Genomic DNA, 27,157 nt, shown 5'->3' on the forward strand with positions numbered 1-27,157 from the left:
GAATTGGTACCCACAGACACGAAGAGGCATTAAGAGTATTATGTACAGACCCCAGTCCCCCAATTGCTATAGCCATGGCAAAAATTTTAAAATGGGCGTGGGTGATTCGATCAAAAATAGTTTGATAATAATTTGACAAGAGTTTTTATCCAGATCATTTGGAGTTTATCAAATAACGGGAGGGCGCTCTTTATTATGATTAATCGAGTCAGGAGCAGCGACAATCTAGCCTACAAATATTGTAAACTGTACATTCGTTTTTAAAAATTGATTTTAATGGGTCTTTTATTCCAATAGTATATTCGACATTAGTCTTGTGGAGTTTAATCTTTTCTTAAATATTTATATAAATGTATTTTGCATAAGATTTTATCCAGTAATAGATGTATGTTTTATGTGATACTTTTATGACTTAATTGTCGAGTAAAGTTTATGAATGAATAAGAACCTGACCGCTCATGTCTTCAACGTCAGATGCATTAATCAAAATAACAATACATTCCCACAAAACTAAACCACAATTGCACATTTACTTCTCATTTCAGTGCAACTACACTTAGTCATACATTCCTTCTAAACTAACCAACATATTGGCCTTATATTTCATTCACATATTGGCCATTCTAAAGCGACAAGAGAGTTCAGAGATGTGGTTATGGTAGTACATGAACACGTGAATTTCATTATACATTTTGTTATAAACACTACTAACACCACATCAACCTATATCCTCATTACCTTTAGATTTTGAAGGAACTTTAATAGCTTTTTAAAAATGTATGGCATTTCTCATGGATGATGAGAAGAGGCTGGAAAATGTACTAACTTGTAATCCTAGTTTTTCAACAGGAGTATTCCCTCTGAATTCATAAAAGTTTGAGTATCCTACTACATGCGCTTCATCCGGAAACACAATTCAAAGAACATTTTCAGGTTTTGCAGCCAAATAAATAGAAGGAAACAGGCTCAAAACAGTAATATTTACAATTTTTAATCCAATTAGCCAAAACAGTATAATCAGAAGTACATTTGTCTGAGAAACACCGGTTAAATAGCTAAAGTAACATGCAATAAAAACAGTAAATTGTGTCCCAGTATACAGGAGTACATACTGTAGATTTGAACGCCCCTCTTAGAACCTAAGAACCTGAACTATTCCACTCCACTCTGTGAGGAAGATCCAGACCATGGACCTCCGACCTGCATTTTCAAATGAATTACACCGTAAGGGGAGAGCAGAACTAGGAGAAGGAAGTTTGTGCAGATTTGGGAATATTTCAAAGGAATTTTGGGCACTAGTATTAGGCTACTCTGTAAGAAGTCAAACAAATAGTAATGTGATGAGCTTGAACTGAAATCCGCCGAACTCTGCTTCAGTTTCTGATTGTCAGTTTTCTTTGTTGTAATGAAAATAGCAGTATCCAAGAGTCCAAGTGTGCATTAGCCAGGGCTGTATACGTGCATAAATCTTCGTGCTCGCTGAGAAATTATTTGCAAACAAACAGTGATGATTGTGCATGTGCACAGAGTAGGAACATGCCAGCCTTAACACTTGTAGAAAATGATTACAAACAGCAATAACCACAAGCACCATGCTAAAAACAATGCCTAAACACGGCAATGGCAAAGCCCACCCTCTAGCAGTTCCAACTAACATCTGCCACCGACACATACATGTCCCAAGTTATGCTGAGTTCTAAATTCAGACACATTTCCATTTTCATAAACATCGAACTGATGTGGGTAAAGCCCTCACCCTGGCAGGCAGAAATGTATGTCTCAAACATTATAGTTATGTATGATACATAAATCAAACACGCTCAAATGATTATGAAAACCAAACTAAATACTTAACCAAATTTAGGGGTAGGGAAAGAAGCTTGACCTCGTGAGCCTGTCAAACCTCCCACGTAAAGGTACTGGCCATAATTCCAATGTTATAACCAAGCCTCACACCTCCCACAGACACATGCAAACCTAAAGTTATATTGTTTTGGAAAACCAAACCTACTGCTATTGTCACTAAACAACACAAGACACCAAATGGAGGTGAGCACCATGTGCCTGCAGAATTTGGTGGACTTTTATTGAGCAGTTCTGGAGTGGATTACAATGAAAGGTACCTGTAAAGTTTTCTGTGTTAAACGTAATAAAGACATGTTTTATACTCCTCTTCTAATTTTTGACCCTATTTGACCAATCTGTATCAAGTTTCGAATCCTTAAAAGTCGAAAACTAAAGACTATTTCCTCAACGTTTGGTTCAAATTGGTCAAGGAGATCACAAATAATTGGAGTGAATAATGGGCTTCCATATGGAATAATGTACCTTTGTAGTTGACACCTAACTCCATAAGAAATCACATATTTAAGAGGGCCTGGCCAGGCTGCCGACGCAATGGCCATGTAGCACTGAAGCTCTGCCGGCATCCTCACAATCCTGGCCACATAATGACCGGCATGCCACCATCCTTGGGGGACAGCCCCTGGCTTGGCCACTGCCTCACTGTTGGCCACCTTGCTGAGGGGAGAGCGGCGCACAAGCGCCAAAGTCATCTTGACCTGCCGCGGCCCAGCTGAAGCCTAGCCTGACCCCACCACGGCGGAGCGGGATTGCTCTGGAGATGCGGCTGCTTCTGAGGTGTGCTGTGCAGCGGGGCTCACCAGAATTCACGTGCACCAGGAGGAAATCTGCGGCTCAGCCCAGAGAGACCCGTCTGGCGACTGGACTGGGGTCATTACGTGAGGCTGTGGGGTTAAGCACCATCGGGCCCCGGACACTGCTGCATAGAGGCGGGCCCACAGATAATAGCCTCGCTCACGGGAAAAGTGGCCTAGGGGCATGACAGAAGGCCATACAAGAGAACGGCACACACGGACCAAGGTATGTTCAGCCAGTGTTCCCCCCAGAGGCCCTGCGGTAACAGGGACCACGGTGAGCCTGTGGGCCGGCCCATTGCTGCGTGTGTGCCTCTTGTCCACCCCCGCTTAAGCCATTATTCCTGCATACACACTAATAGCTCTGGCCTGGATGCTGAGGCGGCCTGGGGTGACTGTACCAGGCACTGGAATTCCGGAGTTGGGAATGCAGCCGGAGTTGGGAATGCAGTGTCGAGGTAGCTCTCTCTTGTTTCCTGAAGTGCTACCTGCCTGCTTTCACTGGGGCCCTAGTGAATCTGTTGACCTTTGGACAATGGGACCAGGAGGGACGGGGTTTGCGGTGCGCCTCCTGGTCCTGACTCCAGGGTTTCCGACCCCCACCCCCGTGATAATGCCATCGGCCCTCGTTACTGATGCACAGTGACTAACGGTGTGCCTAAACATTGTGCAGCAGAGTACCATTAACATTGCCGGGGGTGCCACCCTTGCTGCCTTCTCCTTTATTTCAGGCCAGCGGCCTGGCACCACATTCACTCTTCGAAAACAAGGCTGCTGGCTTCCTTTACCTCGCCAGCAGTGTGACTCTCACAAAATAGGAACAAACCCTCCTTCACCTTAACTTGTTGCACTGATTGCAGCAGTTTAATTGGCCGGGGCCGATTGTCATCAATCTTTACACTTACAACGGGATATGGTCCGCGGCGAACCGAAGCAGTGTCAGCTAAACTTCGACAAACCAAACCTCCTGCCACTGGGACGTCATGAACGGAGGCTTGACTCTGTTGAAAGCAGAGCGTCGGGTGTGGAGGATGGGTTGGCTCAAATAGCCAAGACACTAGACCGCATGGAAAGACTCATGAAAACAGTTGCAATGAAAATCGAGGATTTAGAGGCCAGAAGCAGGCATAACAATATCTGCATTTTACTGATACCTAAATCTACGAACACTGGATGCACTGACCAGTTGGTACAACTCTTGTCAGACATGTTTGGCAAAGAATCTTTCACGTCAACATTCATGGCCGGGAGGGCCCACTGCTCCCTTGGACCGCACCCAAATCTGGGATACCCACCGAGCCCACTCTTTGCTCGCCTGTTGAACTTTAAGGACCGTGACACAGCCCTGCGCCTGGCAAGAGAAAAAGGTCTGCTCAGCTGACAGGGTCCTCGGTCTCTCTGTTCCTGGACTTTACCGCAATAATACAGGACGCCCACCGAAAATGCAGTGGTGTTAAGTATACACTGCACAATCTGGGGCTTCGATATGGGATGGTTTATCCTGCCCAGCTGCAAGAAGAGGTGAATGGCAAACCGCGCTTGTTTGACACTCCAACAGTTGTGCAGGACTTCTATCGCCAATACTCCAAGGAGCATGCTGCGGCACGAATCCCCGGAAGATGACCATCAGATGTCCACTCCAGCGCTGATCTCTCTTCTACTGGCTGATTGTCAGAGCCCTAAAGTGAAACTATGTATTAGCTGTGCATAAGATTCGTGCACATTGATTTTCTGTTGCTGGCTGCCTTTAAAATACCTCGGATAATGTTCATTTTTAAGTATAAGACAATCATAATGATCTGTTTTTCTTCCTACAGGATGTGGGGTCTCAACGTGACGTTGCCACCCTGGAGTGTGATTTGTTATCACTCTATGTTGAGAGAGATTATGTCCTGAGTAAGTCTGCTGGGGTGGGCTCTCCCCTGGTGTAACGAGACTGGGTGTGGGTGGGTAGGTGAAGAGGTAAAATGTGATGAGTATTGGGTATGTTTGATGCTTTTAGATTCACAGTTTATTGACAGTGCCACACCACCTATCTCAGCTGCATTCACTTTTCTTTTTTAATATGCAGTGACAGTACACAACAAGGTCCACCCCTTCGCAGACATAACACTAGCAACATGGAACATACGAGGATTGAACAATCAGCATAAGGGCAAGCAGGTATTACAATATTTACAGCGCATCAGGTCGATCTTGCCTTTTTACAGGAGCCACATTAATCCCCCACTCCACCTCCCGCCTTCGCATCCACATGGGGGCCACGTCGTTTTTTTCTCCAGGTATAGCACATACATAAGAGTAATCTCCACACTGATACATAAGCGAATGCCGTTTCAATTATCAGTGGTTCACGCTGATGTAGAGGGGCGGTATCTATAAGTGACTGGCAAGCTATTATGAACAAACATCATGTTACCAATCATATATGTGCCGAACACCGACCACCCGTAATTCTACCAACACCTACAAACACAGATTGACCTAGTATATGTGGAACACATCTGTGTGGGAGGAGATTTCAACATATTGTTTAACCCTGGACTGGACAGCACTGCGAATACCCTGAGCACCAAAACTCATTCTTGGCGCACTTTATAGGAGTTTTTTGCTACACATAAACTAGTCGATGTCTGGCATCAGAAGAACCCATTCCAACCCGCATACACATATCATTCTGCACAACTTAACACCTGAACTTGCGATTTGACTACTGGGTCCTTGCGTCCCTGGATCAATTCCATATCGGATCTTCCCAGCACACTGCCGGATCACTCCCCAGTAGTACTGAAGGTACATATTACTAGAGCGGGTTGAAAGGCAGAAGAGAGTCCTGTGGATGGAGCTCCAAGATGAACTCTTTCGGATGTTGCTCTGCACTGCTGTAATAGAATATTTAAAAATAAACAAAGGGACTGTTGAGTCCTGGACCACCCTTTGGGAAGCATTCAATGCACATATGAAAGGGATTTGTATTTTCAAACATGCAGGGATTTTGAGAGACTTGCATAAAACCCTGTTTCAAATTGATAAGAAGCTAGCTGAGCTTGACCAGTCCGAGACATTACAACAGTTGTCACCACACTTACACCGCCGAGCCCCCTTGTTGGACGAATTTCAAGAGTCGGCTGAGAGAGAAGCTCATTGACTTCGGGCAGTTCACGATGGCCAAGAGGTACGGGGAGGGAGAGAGGCTGGGTTGCACAATGGCCAGGATGCGGCAACCCTCCAGGGGCCAATCTTATATATCCCCCCTCCGACGATCAGATGGCACGTATGTTACAGATGCACTGGGTATTCAGAATGAAATACTTACTTACTATACTGATCTGTATACTTTCCAAGTAATGGAACGCGCCACTGATAGAATTAGATAGTTGTAAGAAATAGCTATGGTGTGGCTTATCACCGCACACCAGCAACTTCTTGGGGAGCCATTCATGGTAGAAGAAATAATCCAAGCAAAAGAATCTATGGATGGCTTGAAGGCGCCAGGGCCTTGATTGGTTTTCAGGGATTTTCTATAAAACGTACAAACAACTGCTAGCCCCACATCTCTTAGAACTTTACAGGGAATAGCTGGAAAATGGCATACTCCTGCCCACTCTCTGAGAAGCGGTGAGCATACTACTCACCAAACCCAGGAAGGAAACACAGCAATGTGGTTCTTATAGGCCGCTTTCATTGCTAAACTTCAATAACAAAATATTTGCATAGTGACCCGACTCTCTCTCCTAATGGATCAAATATTATCTCCTGCCCAGTAAGGATTTGTCCTGCACAGATCTACGACCCTGAATCTACGTACACTCTTTGCAGTGCGGCACAGAATATGTCCCTTCATGCCAGCCGTGGCGGCGCTATTAGACGCTGAAAAGGCATTCGACTCACTAGAATGGCCTTTACTGCATGACACATTGAGGAAAATGGGTCTCCCCCTGGGCATCGCATCCCTTATACACTGCTATATACGCACACCACAGTATGCATTCGTCTAAATGAGGTGCTACCTACTCCTTTCCCCCTTTCATGGGGAACTAGAGAGGGATGCCCTCTGTCACCCCTCTTATTCATTATAGCTCTAGACCCCGATACGTCGCTTTCAGGCACACCACCTTCACAGAGGCCTGAAATTGAAATCTGGTCCACTCCTAATGACACTCCATGCTGATGATATCATCCTCTGTGTGTAGCACCCAAGCGAAAATATGGCATCTATCCTGCGGGAGATAATCCGGTATGGAGCCCTATCAGGATTACATATAAATTGGGGAAAGTTCGATCTATTACCCCTAACGACAGCTACAAGTAGGACTGACAGTGAATTCGCTTTGCCCTGGTGCGACACCTCTACCAAATATCTGGGGTTACATATCTATGGAGACAAGGAACAAGTCTTCTACCTTAATTACAGCCCTGCTGTGGGCAAACTGCCCGCTCGAGTAGAGTTCTGGTTACAACTCCCCCTTTCGATGACGGACCGTATAGCCATCATCAAAATGGTAGCCTTTCCCGAGTTTTTGTATCTCTTTCACAATATCCTTTCCCACTGACTAACGCATTCTTTGCAAAGCTTCGCACCACCCTCACATGCCTTATCTTAGGGGGGGAAAGGGGAGGCAGCAGAGAGATGGATGGGACACAAAGGTCCTTCCGTACAAGCAGAGAGGCTTCGAGTGTCCCCAACTTCCACCTCAACTATCTAGTGCACAACGTAGTTTTGCTCTGCACTGGTACCACCCTGACGCCCGGATACCCTACACCAAATATATGATGTTACAATGCAAACAATTACAACACATGCTTTTACAACGCAGTTTTTACATCGCAACGACCATTACATCGCATGATTTTATAACACATGCCATTACCACGCATTTTTAAAAACTACCATTACAACACTTTCCATTACAACACATACCATTTCAATGCATAATATTTTTAGGGCAACAGTAGGGTAAGTGTTGGATAGTGTAGGGGTAAAAACTACTATTCCCACTCCGGTGAGTGCAACAGTAGGGAAAGTGTTGGATAGCGTAGGGGTAAAAATTACTATTCCCATCTACCCTAAAACCCATACCCACCCAAAAACTAAAAAATCTCCATTACTTACCATATAATGCATTGTAATGGCATGTGCTGTAATGGTATGCGTTGTAACGGCATACGTTGTAGTGACATGCGTTGTAGTGACATGAGTTGTAATGGCATGCGTTGTAATGGCAGGCGATGTAAAGGCAGTTGCGTTGTAAAAGCAGTGTGATGTAATGACTGCGTTGTAATGGATGTTTCCTCCTACACCAAGCTTAAGATTGACTTGGCTGCCCAAACACCATTGGCAGTAATCCTGTCGGTGGTTTGCCGTGCGATCCACATGATATCCAAACTGTATCCACAACTAGTTGGGCCTGCAAGCGACTGATATGTATGACTGGTGGCCATTTGTTGTATTCACCAGTTCTCCCCTTAGCTCCCAAGCCGTGGCTGTTTATCAAGCAAGAAGCTCTGGTCCAATGCACCCTTTCTAGATATTCATTGAGCACTATTGGGGACCTCTTCCCCAACAGACATGTGTTCTCACAAACAGAAGATACACGATTCCAAACCGACCACTTGATGGACCATTTTGTGTTGCAGCGTCTGCAGGGGGCACTTACAGCCCAGATTCCCTGTTACCCTTAGAACCGGACGACTTCCCACCCCGACATTGATTATTAAAGACACTGACCGGGATAATTTTATCTCTAAACTTTACCACACAAGCCTAGTCTTATTACCTGTGAGAAGTTGGCCTGGTATATGATGTTCACTATTCTAGTGAGCACCTTGCACCAGTCCAAACAACCCTTATGGTGATGGTTGTAAGTCAACCTTATAGACCAGCTATCCTAGTGGTAGCGTGGACAGAACAGTCTTAGGCTAAAAGACTCTTGAGGGCGTGTAAAGCCTGCTGTTTTACCATATGTAACCCCTTGAATATCAAATGAAAGGACACCACACAGGATATATATAAAAAATATATGTATTTATTTACTAACACACTCCTCTGAACTCTTTATGACTTCAGTGGGCCAAAGCACATAACAAGTTACTTAATCAGAATACTTTAAATAGCACAATTTACAGTTAGGCCCTAGGGGCGAGTAAAACCATATACTAAGTAAGATGTATAAGAACCACGACTGGAGAAAAGGAAAGGCCTAGGGCCTAGAGAATCGCTGGGGCAACACTATCTGACCCTTAGGTTAGGAGTAGGAGGCCCACAGGCGGCGCGTGCAGTGTCTTTACACACACGTGAAAGCCAATGTTAAGTCAATGGGAACTTAGAGTTTAGAAAAAGAAGGATTTAGGACACTTCCGGTCTAGCTAGAAGGAAACCACTAAAAACCTAGACACTTGGATAGTCAATACCCTTGGGAGCACCGAAGTACTCGAGTTACCTCACCCACAGGAAGCGGGTAGGTGTGAAGATGTGTCGGGTTTCGTCGTTGAAGTCTATGGAGCCTGTGAAGAAAGATGCTGCCGGGTGGATCCAAGGGTGGATCGAGGATGAAGAAGACCTGAAAGCAGAGGGGACAGAGTCTGAGTCGCTAGCTAGTGACCGGGTGGAACCAGGAAGGAACCAGATGACGTCGAGGAGCAATCAGGTGCTGTCGTGAAGCTTGTCTCTTCAGCCACGCGGACCAGGAGGCGTCGAGGACGACCAGATGCTGGAGAGGAGCTGTCCCACGAAGGTTCTCGCAGATGGAGGGGTCGACTGCCGGATTGGAGTCAACAAGCCTTGGCAAAGGCAACCCACGCAGGATACAAAGAAGGCTTCTGATGCAGACCAGCAAGGTCTGAGGTGCCTCACCTTTGCAGGGAGGCAAGGGCCAGTCTGGAGCAACCAGACCAGCGAGTTGGTTCAAAAGGATTGTCGTCACAGAGGCTACTAGCCAACGGGCCAGTAACCGGACAACGCGTCGAGCATAACACAAGCAGAAGGCCCCACGCAGAACTCGTGGAGTGTGGAGGGCTGATCTTCGGTGCAGGAGGAGCTCGGATTCGGGGCTTCTCAATCCCCAGTGCACAGCTTCGAGGATTCCTCAGAAGCTGCACAGTTAGCAAGTCGTGGACTTTTCAAGATGGCCGGTCCCACGTGTCTCGTCGCCTCCACGGATCTCAGCTATGCTGCAGACGGGAAGAGAGGGTCAGAGAGATCTGGAAGTCTGGGTCTTGTCAGGCTCTGTGCTTGGGTTCCGGCGGGAAACGTCTACAAAGTAAGCCGTTGATTTTGCTGGATGGTGCCTGGTTGCCCAGGGTGGTCACTCCTTGGCCACAAGGGAGATTCTTCAGCCTTCAGCTTCAGCAGAACGTCGAGAGTTTCGTTTCAAGTTTCAGTTCAGGATCAAATCTAAAAATCCTGGGGGTCAGCTCCTACCTTTATACAACTAAAAGGGGCTGGACTACTTTCTAGGTCCCTCCTATGGGTGGGACCAGGAAGGGGGGTGGTTACACCCCCTTTCCTTTGTCCATTTTCGCGCCAGAGCTGGGGCTGGAGTGCCCCAGCAACCGGTTTGAACTGGGGTATGTCTCATTCTATTCAGCCCTCCCTGTCACCAGTACACAAAGTCCTGTCTGGGGTGGTGCTCACACCTCTCCAGGCAGGAAACCTATTGTCCAAACCTCCGAGACTGGAAGGACTCTGAGCAGCAGGAGGTCAGACTCGTGTCTGTGGCAGCAGCGTCCATTTTGTGACGCTGGGGCTCTGGTTAACTGTAACCGGGATAGTCAGCAACAACATGTCTTCTCCCTCTCGAAGGGTGGAATGCTAACCCCATCGCCAGAATTGGCGAGGGGGTAGTATTCCAAAGCGTATGACACCTTACACAACATGTTTAGATAAAGCCAAACCAAAGTTAGCATACAACCGCGAGGATTATAATACACTTAAGAGTATATGGTATGGCTATATCATAGAACAGCTATAAGGACATGGTTCCGAAAGCTGCAGACAGGTTCAGCTCATGCTAGAGCACCATCTCACACATAACCAAGCACTCTGCCTCCAGGATTGTTAAGGCCTGCCTATAGGGATACTATACCTAAGCAAGGGGTGATTACACGACCTTGCCCCAGCTGAGTGATCAGCCAGTTGTGTCAATTTAGGTGGCCAGCCAGGGGTGGCATAATATATGCTGCAGCCCCTGGTAGGCTTGGGTGCATCTATGCCCTGGGTACCTAGGGTACACTTATGCAGGGACTCACAAGGGTGACCCAATATCCAATTTGGTATGTACCTACAGTACATGGATTCCATTTTACAGAGGGAGCAGATAGCCTGGGGTCCTGAATAGCAGGATTCCAGGCCAACTAAGTCGAAAACCAGCTAAACACTAGGCAAAAAGTTGGGGCTAACCATAGTCAGGTATCCACCTTCCTACATTACCTACCCGGGATGCCAAGCTGCGTGCTGCCTGGGAGCAGGATCTAGGACACCCTATATCCGACTCACAATGGTTCAGATGCTGTGCAAAAACGTGATTAGCATCCTTTAATCATCGCCATTCATTATTACGTTTGAAATTTCTTTGGCGGGCATATGTTACAACCGCTAAATTATATCAAATAGATCCAAGTCACACGCGCGATTGTCCCAATTGCCACTCCCCTTTAGCGGACTTTGCCCACATGACGTGGACCTGTAGCAAGATAGCATCATACTGGCAGGATATTTTTTTCAAGTTAGCACTTATGACTCAAATCACCATTGGATCCTCCCCACTGCTAGCACTCTTGGGATACATCCATGACATCCCTACTACATTGCGCCATTTTATTGCCATTGCCCTACTACTTGTTAAAAGAGAAATTGCCATTCAGTGGGCAGGAAGCCGCCACCCACTAGAAATGCACGCCTTAACAGCCTAATATACAGTGACACAAACAGCGAGCTCTATGCAACTCTGCAGCCACCTACCTCTAGGCCTGTGACATATGCCAACCGCTGAGAGTTTATTGCCTTACACTCAAAACCACTGCCAACAATCAACCCTGGTAGCAGGCACTACTGCATGTACCAATAACATGTCCACGGAGAGATGCTGAGTGCCACAGTCCTGCAATGGGAGAAGTCCTGACCTCCTCCTGTCGAGTTCACCTTCCTCAAATATGTATGTAATAATGTAGCTTCTGGTGACTACTTGATGTCTGTACTAAATGAAGGGCGAAACGCACTAAATATTATGTAACTGTAGATTGCTTTGTATGTGTGGTATTGTACAAAAATTAAATAAAGTTTTTTAAAAAATTAAGAGATCCCATTTTTGTATTCTATATTCAGAGACAGATTTGCCTTAAACATGTTCCTAACAATCAGTTTTTTCTTGAGAGGTAGTCAGATATCTGATCTACGTCAGAAGCCCAGTGCAATGGTGTGGGTGGACTCAGATTGAAAGTAGTTTTTTAACTTGTTATCCTTATAGTCTTATAACTTTTAACGATGATTATACAGGGTTTAAGCAAAGATGTCAAATCGTTCTTTTCAACTGCCCAGAGTTACGTCTCATATTCAGTTTCTGCATACCAGATTTTGTCTCTAGATTCGCTTCCATAACAAGGGCTTTCTCTCTCTAGTAAACTCATCTTGACATGGACTACTGTGATCCACAGGCAGAGATGTATCCATTTACATCAAACCCACCATAACACAATAATAATTTAGACAGAATTTAAAGGGACAGTGGTGTTTTTTACGGGCTTTACTCTTACTTGGGTTCATTGCACACACACTACAGTTTTTCACACTGCCCTGAAATGGAGGTTTAAGAAAGAGGCCAGAGCCAAGGGGAGCTCCGGCATGCAGCCCTGTGTGTCAACAGAAGAGGCCACAACAGCCAGAGGTCAATTTGGTCCTTGGCTGGTTGAGCTCTCTCACGCGGGTTAATGTCTGTTCAGTATACGTATGTCACCCTCACACTAGGCTAGGGCAATGCAAGGGCAATAGCAGTGGACATCTGCTGAAGCTGCAATGAATTCAGCAGTGACTCATCCTTCCATAGGCTTCATGCAGGGCAATTAATTAATTTTTGCTAAAAGAGACATTACAGTAATCTCAGTTGTCATTCTCAATTCTGACAAAACCAGCAAAGTCTTCAAGAGTTCAGACTAAGACGTGATCAATAGCTCCCCACACTTGTGACATAGTTCTAATAGAAACCATGAATATTTCATTGCAAATGCTTCAAACCAACTAAAAAGCTGTCTCTGTGCTGAACAGATTCATTGAAAACAACTGATCACTTTTACACCCTTTCCTAATACTATTACCAAATGTTCTATTACCAAATATCCCCAATGCCGGACCATATTTATACTCCTCCACTTTGCTCAGACCTCATAGTGAAACTCGCTTCAAAAGGCAGGTGGGTGCTATATTATCAGCATGCTGAAGTGTTTACGGTCACTGAGCAGATGGGCCTTGCTGCAACAAGTGAACAAACTGCTTTAGCTCACCCACAGTGGCCTAATGTTTGTCCCTGAGCAGCAGGACAATGTTTCTGGGGATGACCCCGTGATACCTTTAAAGGGCAGCGTACCCCCATGGCACTGATGCCTAAGGCCTGGCCTATGATGCCTGAAGGGACATCTGGCCTGTAGTGTTCTAAATTATGCACACCGAGCCCAAGAGAGTTAATGAATGTAGCAGATGCAGCACATCAGTCTTACATACTGTAGTGAGGTAATTGTTATAGACAGAAAAACTAAACTCCCTAATGCCAGTAATCCCTTATAAAAGCCAAAGCTCCCATACCAGTAGCACCATTAAATAATGGTACAGGTCACTTACTTTCCAACCGCTGGACCAGTTCTTTGTCCTGAATGGCCTTCTCAGGTTGAATGTTCATGGCTTCAATGGGAATGTAGAGGACAGTGTGACCCTGCAGCTTGTAACGTGTGTCTGGAAGAGGCAAAAGCAAATCAGAGAAAGATTTTGGATTTATTGGAAGTACAACAGGAAAATTACTGTGAAATGTGAATAGCTCCCTTTGTTGTGTAGATTGTGCCTGATTGAGGATCCGCCGTATCCAAATAGCCGTTCTACTAGGGTGCAGAACTGGTGGAAAAATACATACTTGTTAGGTAACAATGAAGGCGAACCACAAAGATCAAACTGTGGTTCAGGGAGTTAGCCAATATCTGTTTTATCCTATATGTTAATAAAATGACAGATCCTTCTGTACTCCAACCGAAGCCCCTAATTAGTGTCAGTCCACAGGAACCCTCCCAACCCGTCCCTCTAACGAGTTCTTCTGTCTCACTGTCAAACAGTCCATTGACAGAAAATACAACAGAATGGAGACCTGTTCTGTAGCCCTTTAAGGACTTCTCCTCCAAGCCTACCAATTTCATGTGCTGCGGGTCTTTTCGGTGTCATTGTCAAGGCTTGGTGTTGTCCATCAACACCGTCCTTAGTCACAGCACGGAGTGGAAATATCCTCAGTAATTTTACTGCCACATTCCTAGACTTCACAAAACCACTGAGGTTGCACCAAGATGTTTCCTGCTCGTAAGTCTTTTATCCAATATGGTGCTCAGAAAGGTGTTTTCAGCGTTTATTAGTGAGATTACTTTATAGAGTGATTGTAGCATCCCCATCTTTGCTGCTTCTTCAAGGACTGCAAAAATGGCCTCTCATAGTTCGAGACAGGACATCTGCAAATAGCGCTTCATTATAAATTTCTATAGCACTCAATATAGTATTTAGCATTTCTATTCCCCCTTCATTTTATTTGGAAATCTGTTTTTATTTTCCATATAAAGATTAAAGAGAGGGTCCAGGTATACACAGCGCCAGGCCCACAACCCTACGCAGGGCTGGCTGCGCAATTCGGAGAGCCACGAGCGGTTTCGGGGAGGCTTAACTGAACATTTTAAACACAGCATGTTGCCTACAACCCCTTCATTTTGAGGTGGGAATTAGTAATTCTACTTCTGCAATTGTGTGTGCAGACAAAGCAAATTCATCATGCGAACACAGTCGAGAACATGCTTAGGATCCACCAGAGATTATGAGGCAGGCCCATTATGAGGTTGAATGCATGCAGTCATGATTTGTAGTTGATCATCTGTGCTATTGCCTCTATTTTTCTTGATATATATTTGTGGCTCAGTTGTTTCCAGTATGCTTTCCTATTTTTTAGTTTTTAAATTATGAATATTCTCTTTCTCACCCAGCCTTTGCTTCAGAAACATACTCAAATTTTAGATTTCAGTTTCATCCATTCCAATCAGTTCTGTATCGTTCTCCTAGTTCTTAGAATCATGGGGGACTCACCCCTGATATATATGTTAAATAATTGCTAAATAGTGTCTTACACTTGGCTTAACTCAAAGAATTCCCTGATCATATTTCTTAGTTTAGCACATGAGACAACGTCAAGCAGAACCGTATTTACTTTATATGTCTGGCTTATATCAAGATTTCATCCATGGCCCTCCTGTCCATATGGTTCTTCACACTGGACATTTTTGTGTGTGGTGGGGTCCCATTAGGGGATTCATTTGTTTTACAATCAACGTAGTCTAGAATCTGAGGAATACTCATCAACACAAACCCTTCACTTTATGTTCTAGTGAGCCTGGGAAATTGCTACATTAGTTATCCAATGTGAGATCTGTCTCAGGCTTCAAACTCTAATTTCAACCACAATAGTATCTAACTTGGGAGGGAAACAGCCCAGAGAGGGAATTTATTCTGCAATTCGGTCTGTTTTTTACCAATCAAATGTTCTGACAAAGCCCAAAAGGCAAAAGACCACCTCATACACCACCAAACAGTAATTGGAGAATAACAAGCAAGTCTAAGTAAGGAATTGAACAGGAATGAAGAGGTTGACAAGGTGGCCTGTACATTTAAGAGGATGCTAGGATTCTATTTCAGTGGGAAAGGATAACAATCAGAGGCACTACCAGTGAGAGATGCAAGAAAGCGATGCAGCTGGGCAGCGAAGTGGTTCTTTATGCTCTCTGGCCAAGAGGTGATGCTGAAGAATTGCGGGGCATAGATCCCATTCATGAGTCGCAGCAAGGCCTCGATGTGTCCTCCCCGCACGGAGCCAAATTGTAGATTGTCTTCCAATGTTTCCGGCCTAAGCGTGGCATTTTCTTTGCGGATGAAATACATAATTTGATCCACGCTCTGTCAAAAGACAAGAAAAAGGAACACAAGCTAAATCAAAGAATAGCCACTCAACATTACAGGCTCTCTCCTCCAAACAATAGCACAAGTTAAATTACAAAAAGAAGACTTTGCAAGGAGTATTCCTACTGATTTTTATGTTTATAATGGTGAAGAAAGAATGCACACTGAATTCAGAAAACAGCTTGCTAATCTGTGGCAAGTAAGAACTCTGGAACTGAGCTCCATTGTAAGGTGGTCTGATCAGTACACAAAGACAAACAGAGATGCAGCTGAGCAACAAAAGGCCGAGGGTCTAATTGGTTGGTCTGAGATTGAAAAGCAGGGAAACAAAACACTTTTAAGCATGTTGATTGAAAGAGAAATTGCATGGAAGAATTGTGAGGCTTGAGGAAATTATGTATTTTTGTTGGATCCTGTGCTGTGTTTGCTGTAGGCCTGAGGCAGGGGCCAGGTAATCATGTGACACAGTAAGATGCAGTAACTAAGGAGAGAGGAAATACTTCTTATGCTCGCAATTGCTTTAATAATGCAAGGCAGGAAGCTGAGGAGGTCACTGAAAGGAACTTTTCAATGTTACAGTGCAGAAGGCTGTTGTGCCAATATGTTTTTATTATTTGTGCCAGAAAACATTAACAGATTAGCTTAACTAGAGAAGATTACAGGAGAATAAATGAATGCCGACCAATTTACACCAAAAAGTACTGTCAGAACTTGAAACTTTAGGGTTGATAAAGGCAATATGGCCCGATGTTATGGATTGTATGAAATAACAAAAAGGAGCTCAGAGGGATAAGCGGGTACTTAAGGATTAGCCCTCCGCTCAATTAAATTCAATACCAAAAATCCCTGTACCCTGGACGTTAGTTAGCATCCGTCTAGTAGACATGATTTGCTGGAAAAATGTACTATTTAGTTCCAGAGCGACACCCCCTCTTAATTTATGGTTAGGTGTGTGTTCTCTAATGTCTCACTGTCCACAACAAAACACTGTTTGTAACTGCAAGCAGGAGATTCAGGGCAGAGTTCAACTCGACATATCCAATGATGTCTGCCCCACTAAGACAGTCCATCCACCCACACTTGAAAGATAAATAATAGTAAAAAATGTGTGGTGGAAAGGAAGGCACCTCACGGGCGAACAACCAGCAAATCATGTTCTCATGTCTACTAGACGGATGCTAACTAACGTCCAGGGTACAGGGATTTTTGGTATTGAATGGATTGTATGAAACCAAAAGAGCTCAGAAAAGTGTTTCTGTCATACTCAATAATAGTTTTCAGTCATTCACCAGACAGGAAACATTTGGGGGGCCTTGCCAAAGTGACCATTCACCCACTCTAATAAAGCAAAAGTAGTGGGAAAGCTGGAGACTACAGGTAACTGGACACCCAGATGGGGGGATACATTGAATCTCTTCTACTAGAAATAATTCTAAATGACTTGAAAGGCGTGTCAGGTTCCTAAGATAATTTTATTTTAACAGTGGATTTATACCAGCCGACCAAAAGAGTTTCCTCACAGGGTTGCAGCAAACAGGAGATCAAAAGAAGAGCAATGATTGTGTTCCATAATGACCTCAGCAAAGATTATGAATGGAGATTTGACACTGGGATCTGAGCCTGACATATTTTGCAGGTTGACGGAGTAGCTGAGTGATACCTGTCACAGAGTGCTGGCATCTGGGATTCAATCGGAGGGAAAAAAAATGTTATGAGTTTTAATATTAGACTAGTGATGTTAAAGTTGTTTGAGATTGTCATGTGACTAGTAGTCATGGTGTGCCTTTTTTACAGCTAATGGAAGGCTTGATAATACAGATGATTCCCAGAAGGGGTGGGGAAGGAGGCATACTTCCTAATAGCTGGACCAGACGTCAGGTCAACAGTCACTTTGGATCAATGCACCCAAGTCTCATGGGAGGGTGCAGGGGCACCCAACTCCTGAAAAGCACTAGAGTGAAGAATGATGTCCTAAGGGCGGAGGAGATATACTCATGACAACCAAGAGCCATGCCCTATTTTCTCTAGGGATCTTTTGTCTAATGTGGTAGGCTTCCAATTGAGTAGAAAGTAAAAATCGTAACCGGCCAATATCTATTTGGGGGTTATAAATGAGAGGGAGGTTTAATACAGGCTACATCAGGTTGGCACAGGGCTTAGGCGCTGTCAGCTCACTACTTCAATGCTTGACTGGCACTCTGTCCTGTTTAGGGTGTTTGGGATTTTTCTACCTCTATGTGCAATGTTTGAGATTGATTGCAAAGCAGGAGCATAGACACTTCTGAGGTGCACCTGTCTTTAGAAGGTTAAAGGCAGGTGTTGTGGTAGTTCTCAAACATTTTTGCTGTGTCTTTTTCGAATATGATCTGTGATCTGCCCTACAAGGCCTGTTGAATACTGTGGTTCACTCCTTAAACAAGCATTAACATTAGACACAGACCATGTACAGAGCTTAACTGCTTTTTTGGCCAGGTTCGCAATATATATATCAATATATATAGATATATATATATATGGGTCCTGGGGCTGGACGAAGGACCCCCTGAGGCGATGAAATTTGGGGCACCTTGGTGACATGACTGTCGGTGATTTAAGAGGACAGTGATCATCCACAACGTATAAGATCCGAGCAGGTGGTGGAAATACCTATGTGGAGGACATTAGATCATAACGCAATTGAGCCAGGATCGTAGGAGGGGCTCTGTGAAATATCCACCACTTGCCTCACTGAACTCGGAATCGCAGAATGCAACATTGGGATTTCCGTAAGAACTGCGAGTCCTCTTTCGTTGTCGAATTGTCATGTCCAATCAGAATGAACTTAATTGTTTAAAGCGTCAGCAGGACAGAATGTGCAGGAAATGAAAAGATATATATATATATATATATATTGAAACCGTTATTCACCACACCATCTTTTTCAAAAGAATAACGCGAGTAAGGCCAAGTTTTGTGCCGATTCTTCAGTGATTCATTGTGCAATTACACCAGCCATCCGTCATAACGCGTTTAACCTCTCACACGAGGCTTGCTCATATATATATATATATATATATATATATATATATATATATATATATTCGAACACAGTTTCACTCCAGTAGGGCTGAAAAAATATATATATATATATATATATATATATATATATATAAATGCTCTGTTGCCATACCCAAAATTGAGCCGCACTTAAACGCTGGACTTAAGGTGGCAAGCCTTTAATGAGCAGTACAGGCAGGATGATGCTGGTGGGTATAATTTGACAGCTGCAATCGCGATGTGCCTGACGCGTTTCGGAAGGCAAAATCCTTCTTCCTCAGAGGCGGTCGCGGTCACAGATGCATGCTTGTTTCCACATCCATTAATGCTCACAGTACGCCCCCAGATGGGCGGGTCCAATGACACAGAGCATAATGGATATTGTAGTCCCAAAGTTAAACCGCTGATGGTGTACTCATTTCTGTCCTTTTTGAGCCCGTATATGGGCCCCCACCAACAACGTGCCTTAATCCGCAGTCAGCATTCCACATGGGCGGCTTGGCATATATCCAGCCGCAAGGCTCCCTTGTTCACGGGGTGGTGCAACTCGACGGCGGGCCGCCGCCAAAATGAATGCTCTGTTGCCATACCCAAAATTGAGCCGCACTCAAACGCTGGACTTCAGGTGGCAAGCCTTTAATGAGCAGTAGCGGCAGGATGATGCTGGTGGGTATAATTTGACAGCTGCCATCGCGATGTGCCTGATGCGTTTCGAAGGCAAAATCCTTCTTCCTCGGAGGCGGTCGCAGTCACAGATGCGTGCTTGGTTCCACATCCATTAATGCTCACAGTATGCCCCCCAGATGGGCGGGTCCAATGTCCCAGAGCATAATGGATATTGCAGTCCCAAAGTTAAACCGCTGATGGTGCACTAATTTCTGTCCTTTTTGAGCCCGTATATGGGCCCCCACCAACAACGTGCCTTAATCCGCAGTCAGCATTCCACATGGGCGGCTTGGCATATATCCAGCCGTGTGGCTCCCTTGTTCGCAGGGTGGTGCAACTCGACGGCGGGCCACCGCCAAAATTGAATGCTCCGTTGCCATACCCAAAATTGAGCCGCACTCAAACGCTGGACTTAAGGTGCAAGCCTTTAATGAGCAGTACAGGCAGGATGATGCTGGTGGGTATAATTTGACAGCTGCAATCGCGATGTGCCTGACGCGTTTCGAAGGCAAAATCCTTCTTCCTCAGAGGCGGTCGCGGTCACAGATGCATGCTTGGTTATACATATATACACACATGCATTATGACATTTCTGTGTTACTAAATTAAAGTCTGATCACTCTAATAAATGGGCACGGAAAGCATCAAATGATGTAATGAAATGCACTTCTTGTTTGTCTTCTGCCTTACTTTCTAATAGTTGGTCAACAAGCCACAAATGTCCGTGGTCCTACCCAAGGAGAGCAACTGTGGAATGTGCAGAGATCATTGTTAGAAACTGATCATCTTTCATAAATAACCCAAGATCTTGTTTCTTTATCCCGAAACAAAGGAGTAATACCTCCAAGGTCATCAGAACTGTACATCGAAAATATGCTCATAAAATTCTGAAAATCCATGAACAATGTTATTCTAACTAAAGCAACATTTGCATGATCATTCTGTCTTTCCTATCGGTGGTTGAAATCAAATTTGAGCTGAATACAGGGTAAGATAAAAAGGGTATAAGAGATATTGCAGGGTTAAAACAGGCCCCTACGTTAAGAAAGGTAAATTAAAAGGCAGTGTAAGAGATCTCAGAAGACGCTTCCTGAATGAATCCGAAAAAGCAAGCATTTAAAGTCATAAAGGTCCGCAAGTCATGGGTATTCTCTCCGAGTTTTTAAAAAGCTAGAAAGAATGTGTGCACGTGTAGAATCCTGAAACAGATTTTATTTAATACTCACCTTTTAAAATGTAATTCTAAATAATTCGAAACCATGTCTAGTTAGTCACCAATCACCTTATTTTTTTTCTTACCAACAGTGTCGACCTTCTGTCCTGGAAGAACAGCATCTGTCTGGGGGAAGATCCACCCTGGGAGACATTGGAATCTGAGGAATGAGAGGAAGGACTGGTATACCCAACATCTCAACAACAAAACATGTGAATATCTTGCTGCTCAGTGCTTTGATTTTTGAATTTGTATGTGTTTCCTCAGATCCTCTCGACGTCGGCCACCTGCACTTTCGCCAGGAAACAGCAGTGACTTTTAGAAGGTAGGTCCTCTCAGACCTCCAGAAGTTGCAGATGCGGGGTCATACCAGGTCAGAAAGGAGGAAACTGTCTCTCTTGCCTCTGAAACTCCGGAAAAAGGCCAGTTGAGACTCATTTGGTGATATCCCCTTTCTTTGACTTGAGGCTCACACCTTTCCTCTCATTCAGCCTCTTGTAGAACATCTTTCAACAAACGTCACAATCCTTGGTTGAGTGAAAGTCAGGACGGCAAACCACACAGTCATCGTGGCCATCCTTTGATGACATCTTGCCACTACAGGGCGGACAAAAATGTAAGTTATGTTGGCTGAGGGGAAAAAGGAGGTGAAATTATATCCAGTCAAAAAACACTTTTTCCAAGATAAAAGGATGGAATAGGTAGATCACAATAAAATACGTCAAGTGAAACCAACTTCCCCAAGCCAAAATTAAAATATTAAAAAGGTGAAAAGAATTTGGGACCTTCCTCATTGGGCAGAAAAACAAAGTGTCTGACAACCTGCAGGGCATGATAGTATAGTGGAGTCTTTCAAAGTTCTTATTAGGAAGCCATTTCCTACTTTTATTTTTGCTCTAAAGTGTTATTTAGCAGAGGTGTTTTAGACCAAGTGCACTGCTCTGACTGGAGTTTGGCTGCAAATAAATAACAATGCACAGGTAAGCTCTGGATTCAAAGAGCAATACAAAAAAATATCACAGGACTCAGCATTACAATATCTATGGGCCTGATTATGATGGCGGTTGGACTTTGGTCCGAATGCCATCCTGTCGGGAATGGGACCGCCCGACTAGCTGTTGGTGATCCCGCCATAGGGATTACGATGCGACGCCTTCAAGATTGTTTTGTACTGCGGCATGTGCTGGGGTCTACAAGCACACGCCGCAGTACAAAAAATACCCATTTTGCATATGCCTGCACTATGTGGCAAGCAGCATGCGGTGCCCCCTTGAAACCAAGGCTGAGAACAAGGAGTCGAAAGGGGGCCAGCTTGGGGCCCCAAAAGTCCCTTTCCATCTGCCTTTTCATGGCGGGTTAACCGCCATGAAATGGCTGGCAGAAAGGGACTTTGTAGTCACTATGGCGGTGCCTGAAGAGGCACCACCACTGTTTTAGGGATTCAAGTCCCTCTGACGGGCCCCTTGAGCTTGTCAATGCATGGCGGTCGGTCTCTCTGACCGACAACTATCCGCCTGCTATTGTAATGTGGCGGGTGGACCTCCATGGTCCAATAGCGGTGGAACCGCCACAGACGGTGGCAGTCCCACCTCCATCATAATCAGGCCCCTATGTTCCTACTGATAACAGACCTTTTGTTCATAACTAAAGTGGCAAGAAAATAAACCCTCAAATCCAGGGGTGGGTTGAAAAAATGGAGCGCAGAGTCCAAGTAACAAACACTGATGGGACTATTCGCAACAGTAATTTAGGCTTGTGGGCAATAATTTACACATATATGATTATTTTTACACTTTTGAGTAACTTTACTTCTTTGGGCTTCTCAAAGTCACGAGTGCAAAGATAATCAAAAGTGTAGACTAACATGTCTCCACTACCTGAAAAAAGGTGGGGGTGCAAAATTTACACAGTACAACACATGGCCAATCACTGATTGCAGAAGAACATAGGAGGGAGGGAAGGAGGTTAAACCAAACTAGGTCGGCCTCCAAACAGTATTAGAAATACATAAACCTCCTCTAAAGAGGTCGGAGACCTAGTTGGTGTGTATGGTTACTGCCAATTATGTCAGTATGTACCAAGAAATTAAGAAAGAAAAATTACGTTCTAGACGCACTAGACCCGGAAGCGCGGTGACTCCAAATACACCGGCGTTCCTCTCCAGCATTAGTATGCGGTCGGGTGAGGATTGATCAGGTAGTACCGAGCGGGTTTGCCGATAGGAAGTAAGTACAATAACGCGAAGCAATACAGTTGTTCCTAACCTCGTAAAGGGTTTGATTTCCTTAAAATGGTAACGCAAATCTTTGGGTGAAAACGGAAAGTAACTATCACCAAAATTTTACAGCAACGTTTCCACGAGGCGATCCTGCCCTCGCCAGAGACCATGAAGTGTAATTGAGCACTTGCATATGTAAATATACCTTTTTGCCATGAGAACATTTTGTGTATATATGTTGTGTGTCTTGTCAATAGTCACATTAAGTTCTGTGTTATTTGTGTGCCAATCACGTTACCACCTTTTCACAGAACCTTTTTAATCTTCACGAGTTTGGAAAGCCTGCACGCACCATTATGGTGCCCAAGGCACACCATTGCCCTAGACGAAGTGAGCTGCATGTGTGAACCCCTACTCCTTTGAGGGGGGATGTTTGCCACTAATCAGTGTCATTCTCTTTTTCAGAAATACGAGTAGGATACAAATTGTATGTATGCAAAACGCATGTTTAAATAATTACAGCGTTTAGTATGATCACTATATTTTTTTAAAAAAACCCTAATATTGGGATATAGGAGTGGAAAATACAGGGCTGGACCCTGTATGGTCCTGATGAAAAGCTTGGGGAGCTTGAAACATGTTGACCATAGAACACTGATCTAGCCCTAGTTTAAGGCCAGATAGCAGTGTCACCCCCCGTTTTTTAATATACCAGACTAGGAGCAAAATAAATTGTTGAGGCCCACTAGCACGGTATTTTTAAACCCACACCCACTCCACCATCACTACACCTTACACCACACATAGCCTTTCACGTAAAAAGTGCTCCTGCGTAGTCCGTTTTGTCGCAGCACGCCCCTTTTTCGTAGAGAAATTGGGAAGCCCCAATGATGAAGCATGTCACCGTGGGGAAACCCCGGTGAGTGAGGGGACTATAGAAAGAAATTTTTCATTCTTAATTTCTTGGTACATACTGACATAATTGGCAGTAACCATACACACCAACTAGGTCTCCGACCTCTTTAGAGGAGGTTTATGTATTTCAATCACTGATTGTGCAACACTGTACCATGGAAAAACATGGAAGCAGGGACCCCCAAATAGCACTGTATAGGAAAAAATACTAAATAAAAATTATTTATTTTACTTTTTAAAAATATATATAAATTAAATTGAAGTTAATGATATTTGAATAACCTTTTTGAAAGTTAAAAATAAATGTAACTTTTTGTTATACATTCATTTTGATTAACCCTATACATACATTCTTGTAACTTATATTACATTAGTTCTAGAAACATTTTACTTAGGTGATCATTTTTTCAAATACACATAGGGGAGGAGCCAAGCTCGCGTCCGAGATGGCCGCGCTTTAGCTCGGCTCCGTCAACTTTCCTGTTCGAAACATAAATCCTGCCTTTATCCTGCCCCGGGAAGACAATTTCTGCTACACTGTGGATCTACGGCGATTTATAGACACTAACCGTCTGTTCCGGTTGTCTCTGGGTGCCGTGGTTCCGGAACTGTGCCTTCGCTCGCTTCGGGACCTCCGGAGCGGAATGGCCTGAGTCTCCTTGGCGGCGCCCGGACGGGGCGCTACGCTATGGCCGGCCCTTGATGGCGCAGTGGACTCGGCCGACGAGGCGGTTGTGCAGAGAGGCCGGTCGCGGCTTTCTGGTTTGATCAGGCGGTCCCGCGGCCTGGGGTGGAGGCGCTGCCTTCTGTTGTCGGGACTGACCGTAATTGTGGCTTGTCCCCCCCTTTGTTCTCCGGTCCGGCCATTTTGAGTGCCTCCGCCCGGACTCGGAGAACGGGGCCGGCGGCATTTGGGGGCCGGCGATCCTCCGTCTTCTGGTGGCCCCCCTTCCTGCTCTGGACGTGCCTCTGCTGGTGGTTGACTGAATTCCGTTTGCCTTGCTGTGGCCCGGTCAGGGGTCGGGGATCGCTGCGACCCCGCCGGGCTTCCAAGATGGCGGCCGACCCTGTATATCTCAGCCGGGCCGAGATGGGCGGCGGTGGTCCACGATGTGGCACAGAAACCGGATACTGTAAAGGTGTTCCTACACTTACGGACATCCTCGCCGCCCTGCGCTCCTGGGGTACTCCTGTGGCCGCACCCGCTGTTAACCTGGAGGAGGCTCGTTTCCCTGGGCCGTTTGAGCCCTGGCGTGTGCGGCTACGTCGCTGCCAGGTGCGGCTGGTTCTATCCTGGAAATTATGGACCCGGTGGCTGCCGTTTCTGCTGATGTGCGGAGTTCCGCTGCCCTCCTTCGTGATGTGTCCTCTCCTGTGCTGTGGGTCGGTGGGCCGGGTCCTGTCCGGGCCGGTCTTGGTGGTTCTTCCTGTTCTTCATCTCCTCGAATGGCCGATCGTAGATCCTGTGCTGACTCCGCTGGGTCGACTTTCCTCAGATCATCTTCGGAACTGTGCCTGCCTTGTGTACAATGGTTTCTGACTGCTCCGGATCATTCGAGTGATGCACGGAACATCTTATGCGGATTGAAGTTTGACCTCCCTGTTCTCTGCCTCCTGTTCCTTGTGGACTGGTTCTTCTTGAGGCGGACTGCTACAGATTTGGAAAGAAAAGGACAGGGATGAGACGATCTTGCCTTTGTGTACTTTTGTCTTGCAATGGTTGGATGATCGATTGGTACGGTATGACCATGTCGGACTTTTGTCGTATTCCTGTTCTGTATCCTTCAATTCTTCGTCTTCCCGTGGACACTGATGTTTCGGACGGGAGGGTGGGAGCCGTTGATTCTGTTGTATGGCCCTCTCCCGTGTTCCTTTCTCCCTTATTCCTTCTTTTCCCCCCCTTTTTTTGTCTTTATGGTTCTATCTTGCTTTAGCTCTTCTATATTTCGGGTTCTGATTAGGGCGACAGGCACGCTGCTGGGGGGTGGGTCATAGCCTTCTGCAGGGGTGCAGGGTGGGCTTGCTGGGTGGGGGGGGTCTGTCATTTCTTTGGGGGGGGGTTTTTCCCCTCCTTTATCTTATTTTTTTGGTTCTATGGCTCTTGTGTGTCCTCTTTTTCGGGACGCGGTCTCAGCATGTGTCCCCCTGGGTGGGTTGTTCTTGATGCGCTGGCCTTTGGGTCTTACTGTGACTTTGGCTCACTATTTAACTTTGCTCTGGTTACTACCGGTTCTGTATACCGATTTGTGGTTTCCGGCCTCGTTTGCCATGGGGCGCGTGCTTGAGGTGGCGTTCTTCCTTTCGCTTTTTGTCCCCTTTTCCCTCTTTTTCCTCCCTTCCTCCCCCCTCTCGTGGTTTTTTTTTTTCCTTATTCCCTGGGTTGTGTGACGGAGGGCTTTATTTGATAAGCTTTTTTCGACTCTGTTTGATATGATATGTTCTTATTGTGGTGGGTGGCGTTGAACGGCAGTTGCCACTGTTTTTCTGGTGCGACTCATATTCTGCCCTTACCGATAGGTATTTGTCATTATTGAGTTATCCTGTATCTTTTACCATAGCTGTTCGCGGCCCACCGCGGCCCACCACGGCCCTCCGAGACTTCCTACCTGTTTATTATCCTGTTGTACCCGTTTCTATATATTAGAAAATCAACCTTCTCGTATCCTGTCCCTGCTGGTTGCTATATGTTTTTTAGCCCTGATTTCCTGTATGATTTGTTGTGATATTCTGTATGCGTTTCTGTATTGTTGATTATGCTCCTTATCTGTGGTGGCCGGCCCGCTGGGTTGTAGGCCCGTATTTGTGAGCCTTCCCTGTACAATAAAGGTTTTAAAAAAATAAAAAAAAAATACATCTTTGAAAATATTGTTTTAATTTATTGTATTTAAATTAACTAAATTGTTCATTAAAAATGAAGTTAATACCTTTGTAGTTTTTTTACTTTGCTCAATATTTAAAATAAATATATAAAATGAACACTAATATTTCCCATAAAAATATCTTTACCAATGGTGGAGTCCTTGCTATATTGAAGCAAAGGAAAAAGTTTATTAAACTTCAAACATTAGTAAAAATATGTTTATGATAAATATTAATGTAGATTAGTTTTATACATTTATTTTAAATGCAGAACCCCCTAAACAGTGCAAAGGCACTAGCAAGTTAATTTTGAATTAAATGCGTAACCAATTTAAATGAATTAAAAATATTTTGGGGGAGTTTAAATTAAAATAAATCCCACCAAAGTAATAATATTTTTATTATGTATT

General features: G+C 44.8%; 1 protein-coding gene and 1 long non-coding RNA gene across 3 annotated transcripts in view; one reads left to right on the forward strand and one right to left on the reverse strand.

Moving 5' to 3' along the window:
- Positions 1 to 27,157, reverse strand: part of DNAH2 (dynein axonemal heavy chain 2) — a 3,497,426-nt gene that overhangs the window by 3,270,855 nt on the left and 199,414 nt on the right. For both annotated transcript variants that reach the window (XM_078670326.1, XM_078670327.1), the window contains 2 exons: positions 15,609 to 15,837; positions 13,486 to 13,596 (listed from right to left, as the gene is read on the reverse strand). In XM_078670326.1, the coding sequence (XP_078526452.1) occupies positions 13,486 to 13,596; positions 15,609 to 15,837 (340 nt within the window). The remainder of the gene's footprint in view (positions 1 to 13,485; positions 13,597 to 15,608; positions 15,838 to 27,157) is intronic.
- Positions 1 to 27,157, forward strand: part of LOC144799129 (uncharacterized) — a 117,858-nt gene that overhangs the window by 21,346 nt on the left and 69,355 nt on the right. The window contains exons 2-3 of the long non-coding RNA XR_013603754.1: positions 20,848 to 20,938; positions 21,023 to 21,371. This is a non-coding gene — a long non-coding RNA (uncharacterized LOC144799129). The remainder of the gene's footprint in view (positions 1 to 20,847; positions 20,939 to 21,022; positions 21,372 to 27,157) is intronic.

This window comes from Lissotriton helveticus, chromosome 12 (genome assembly GCF_964261635.1).
Source record: "Lissotriton helveticus chromosome 12, aLisHel1.1, whole genome shotgun sequence".
Lineage (NCBI taxonomy): Eukaryota > Metazoa > Chordata > Amphibia > Caudata > Salamandridae > Lissotriton > Lissotriton helveticus.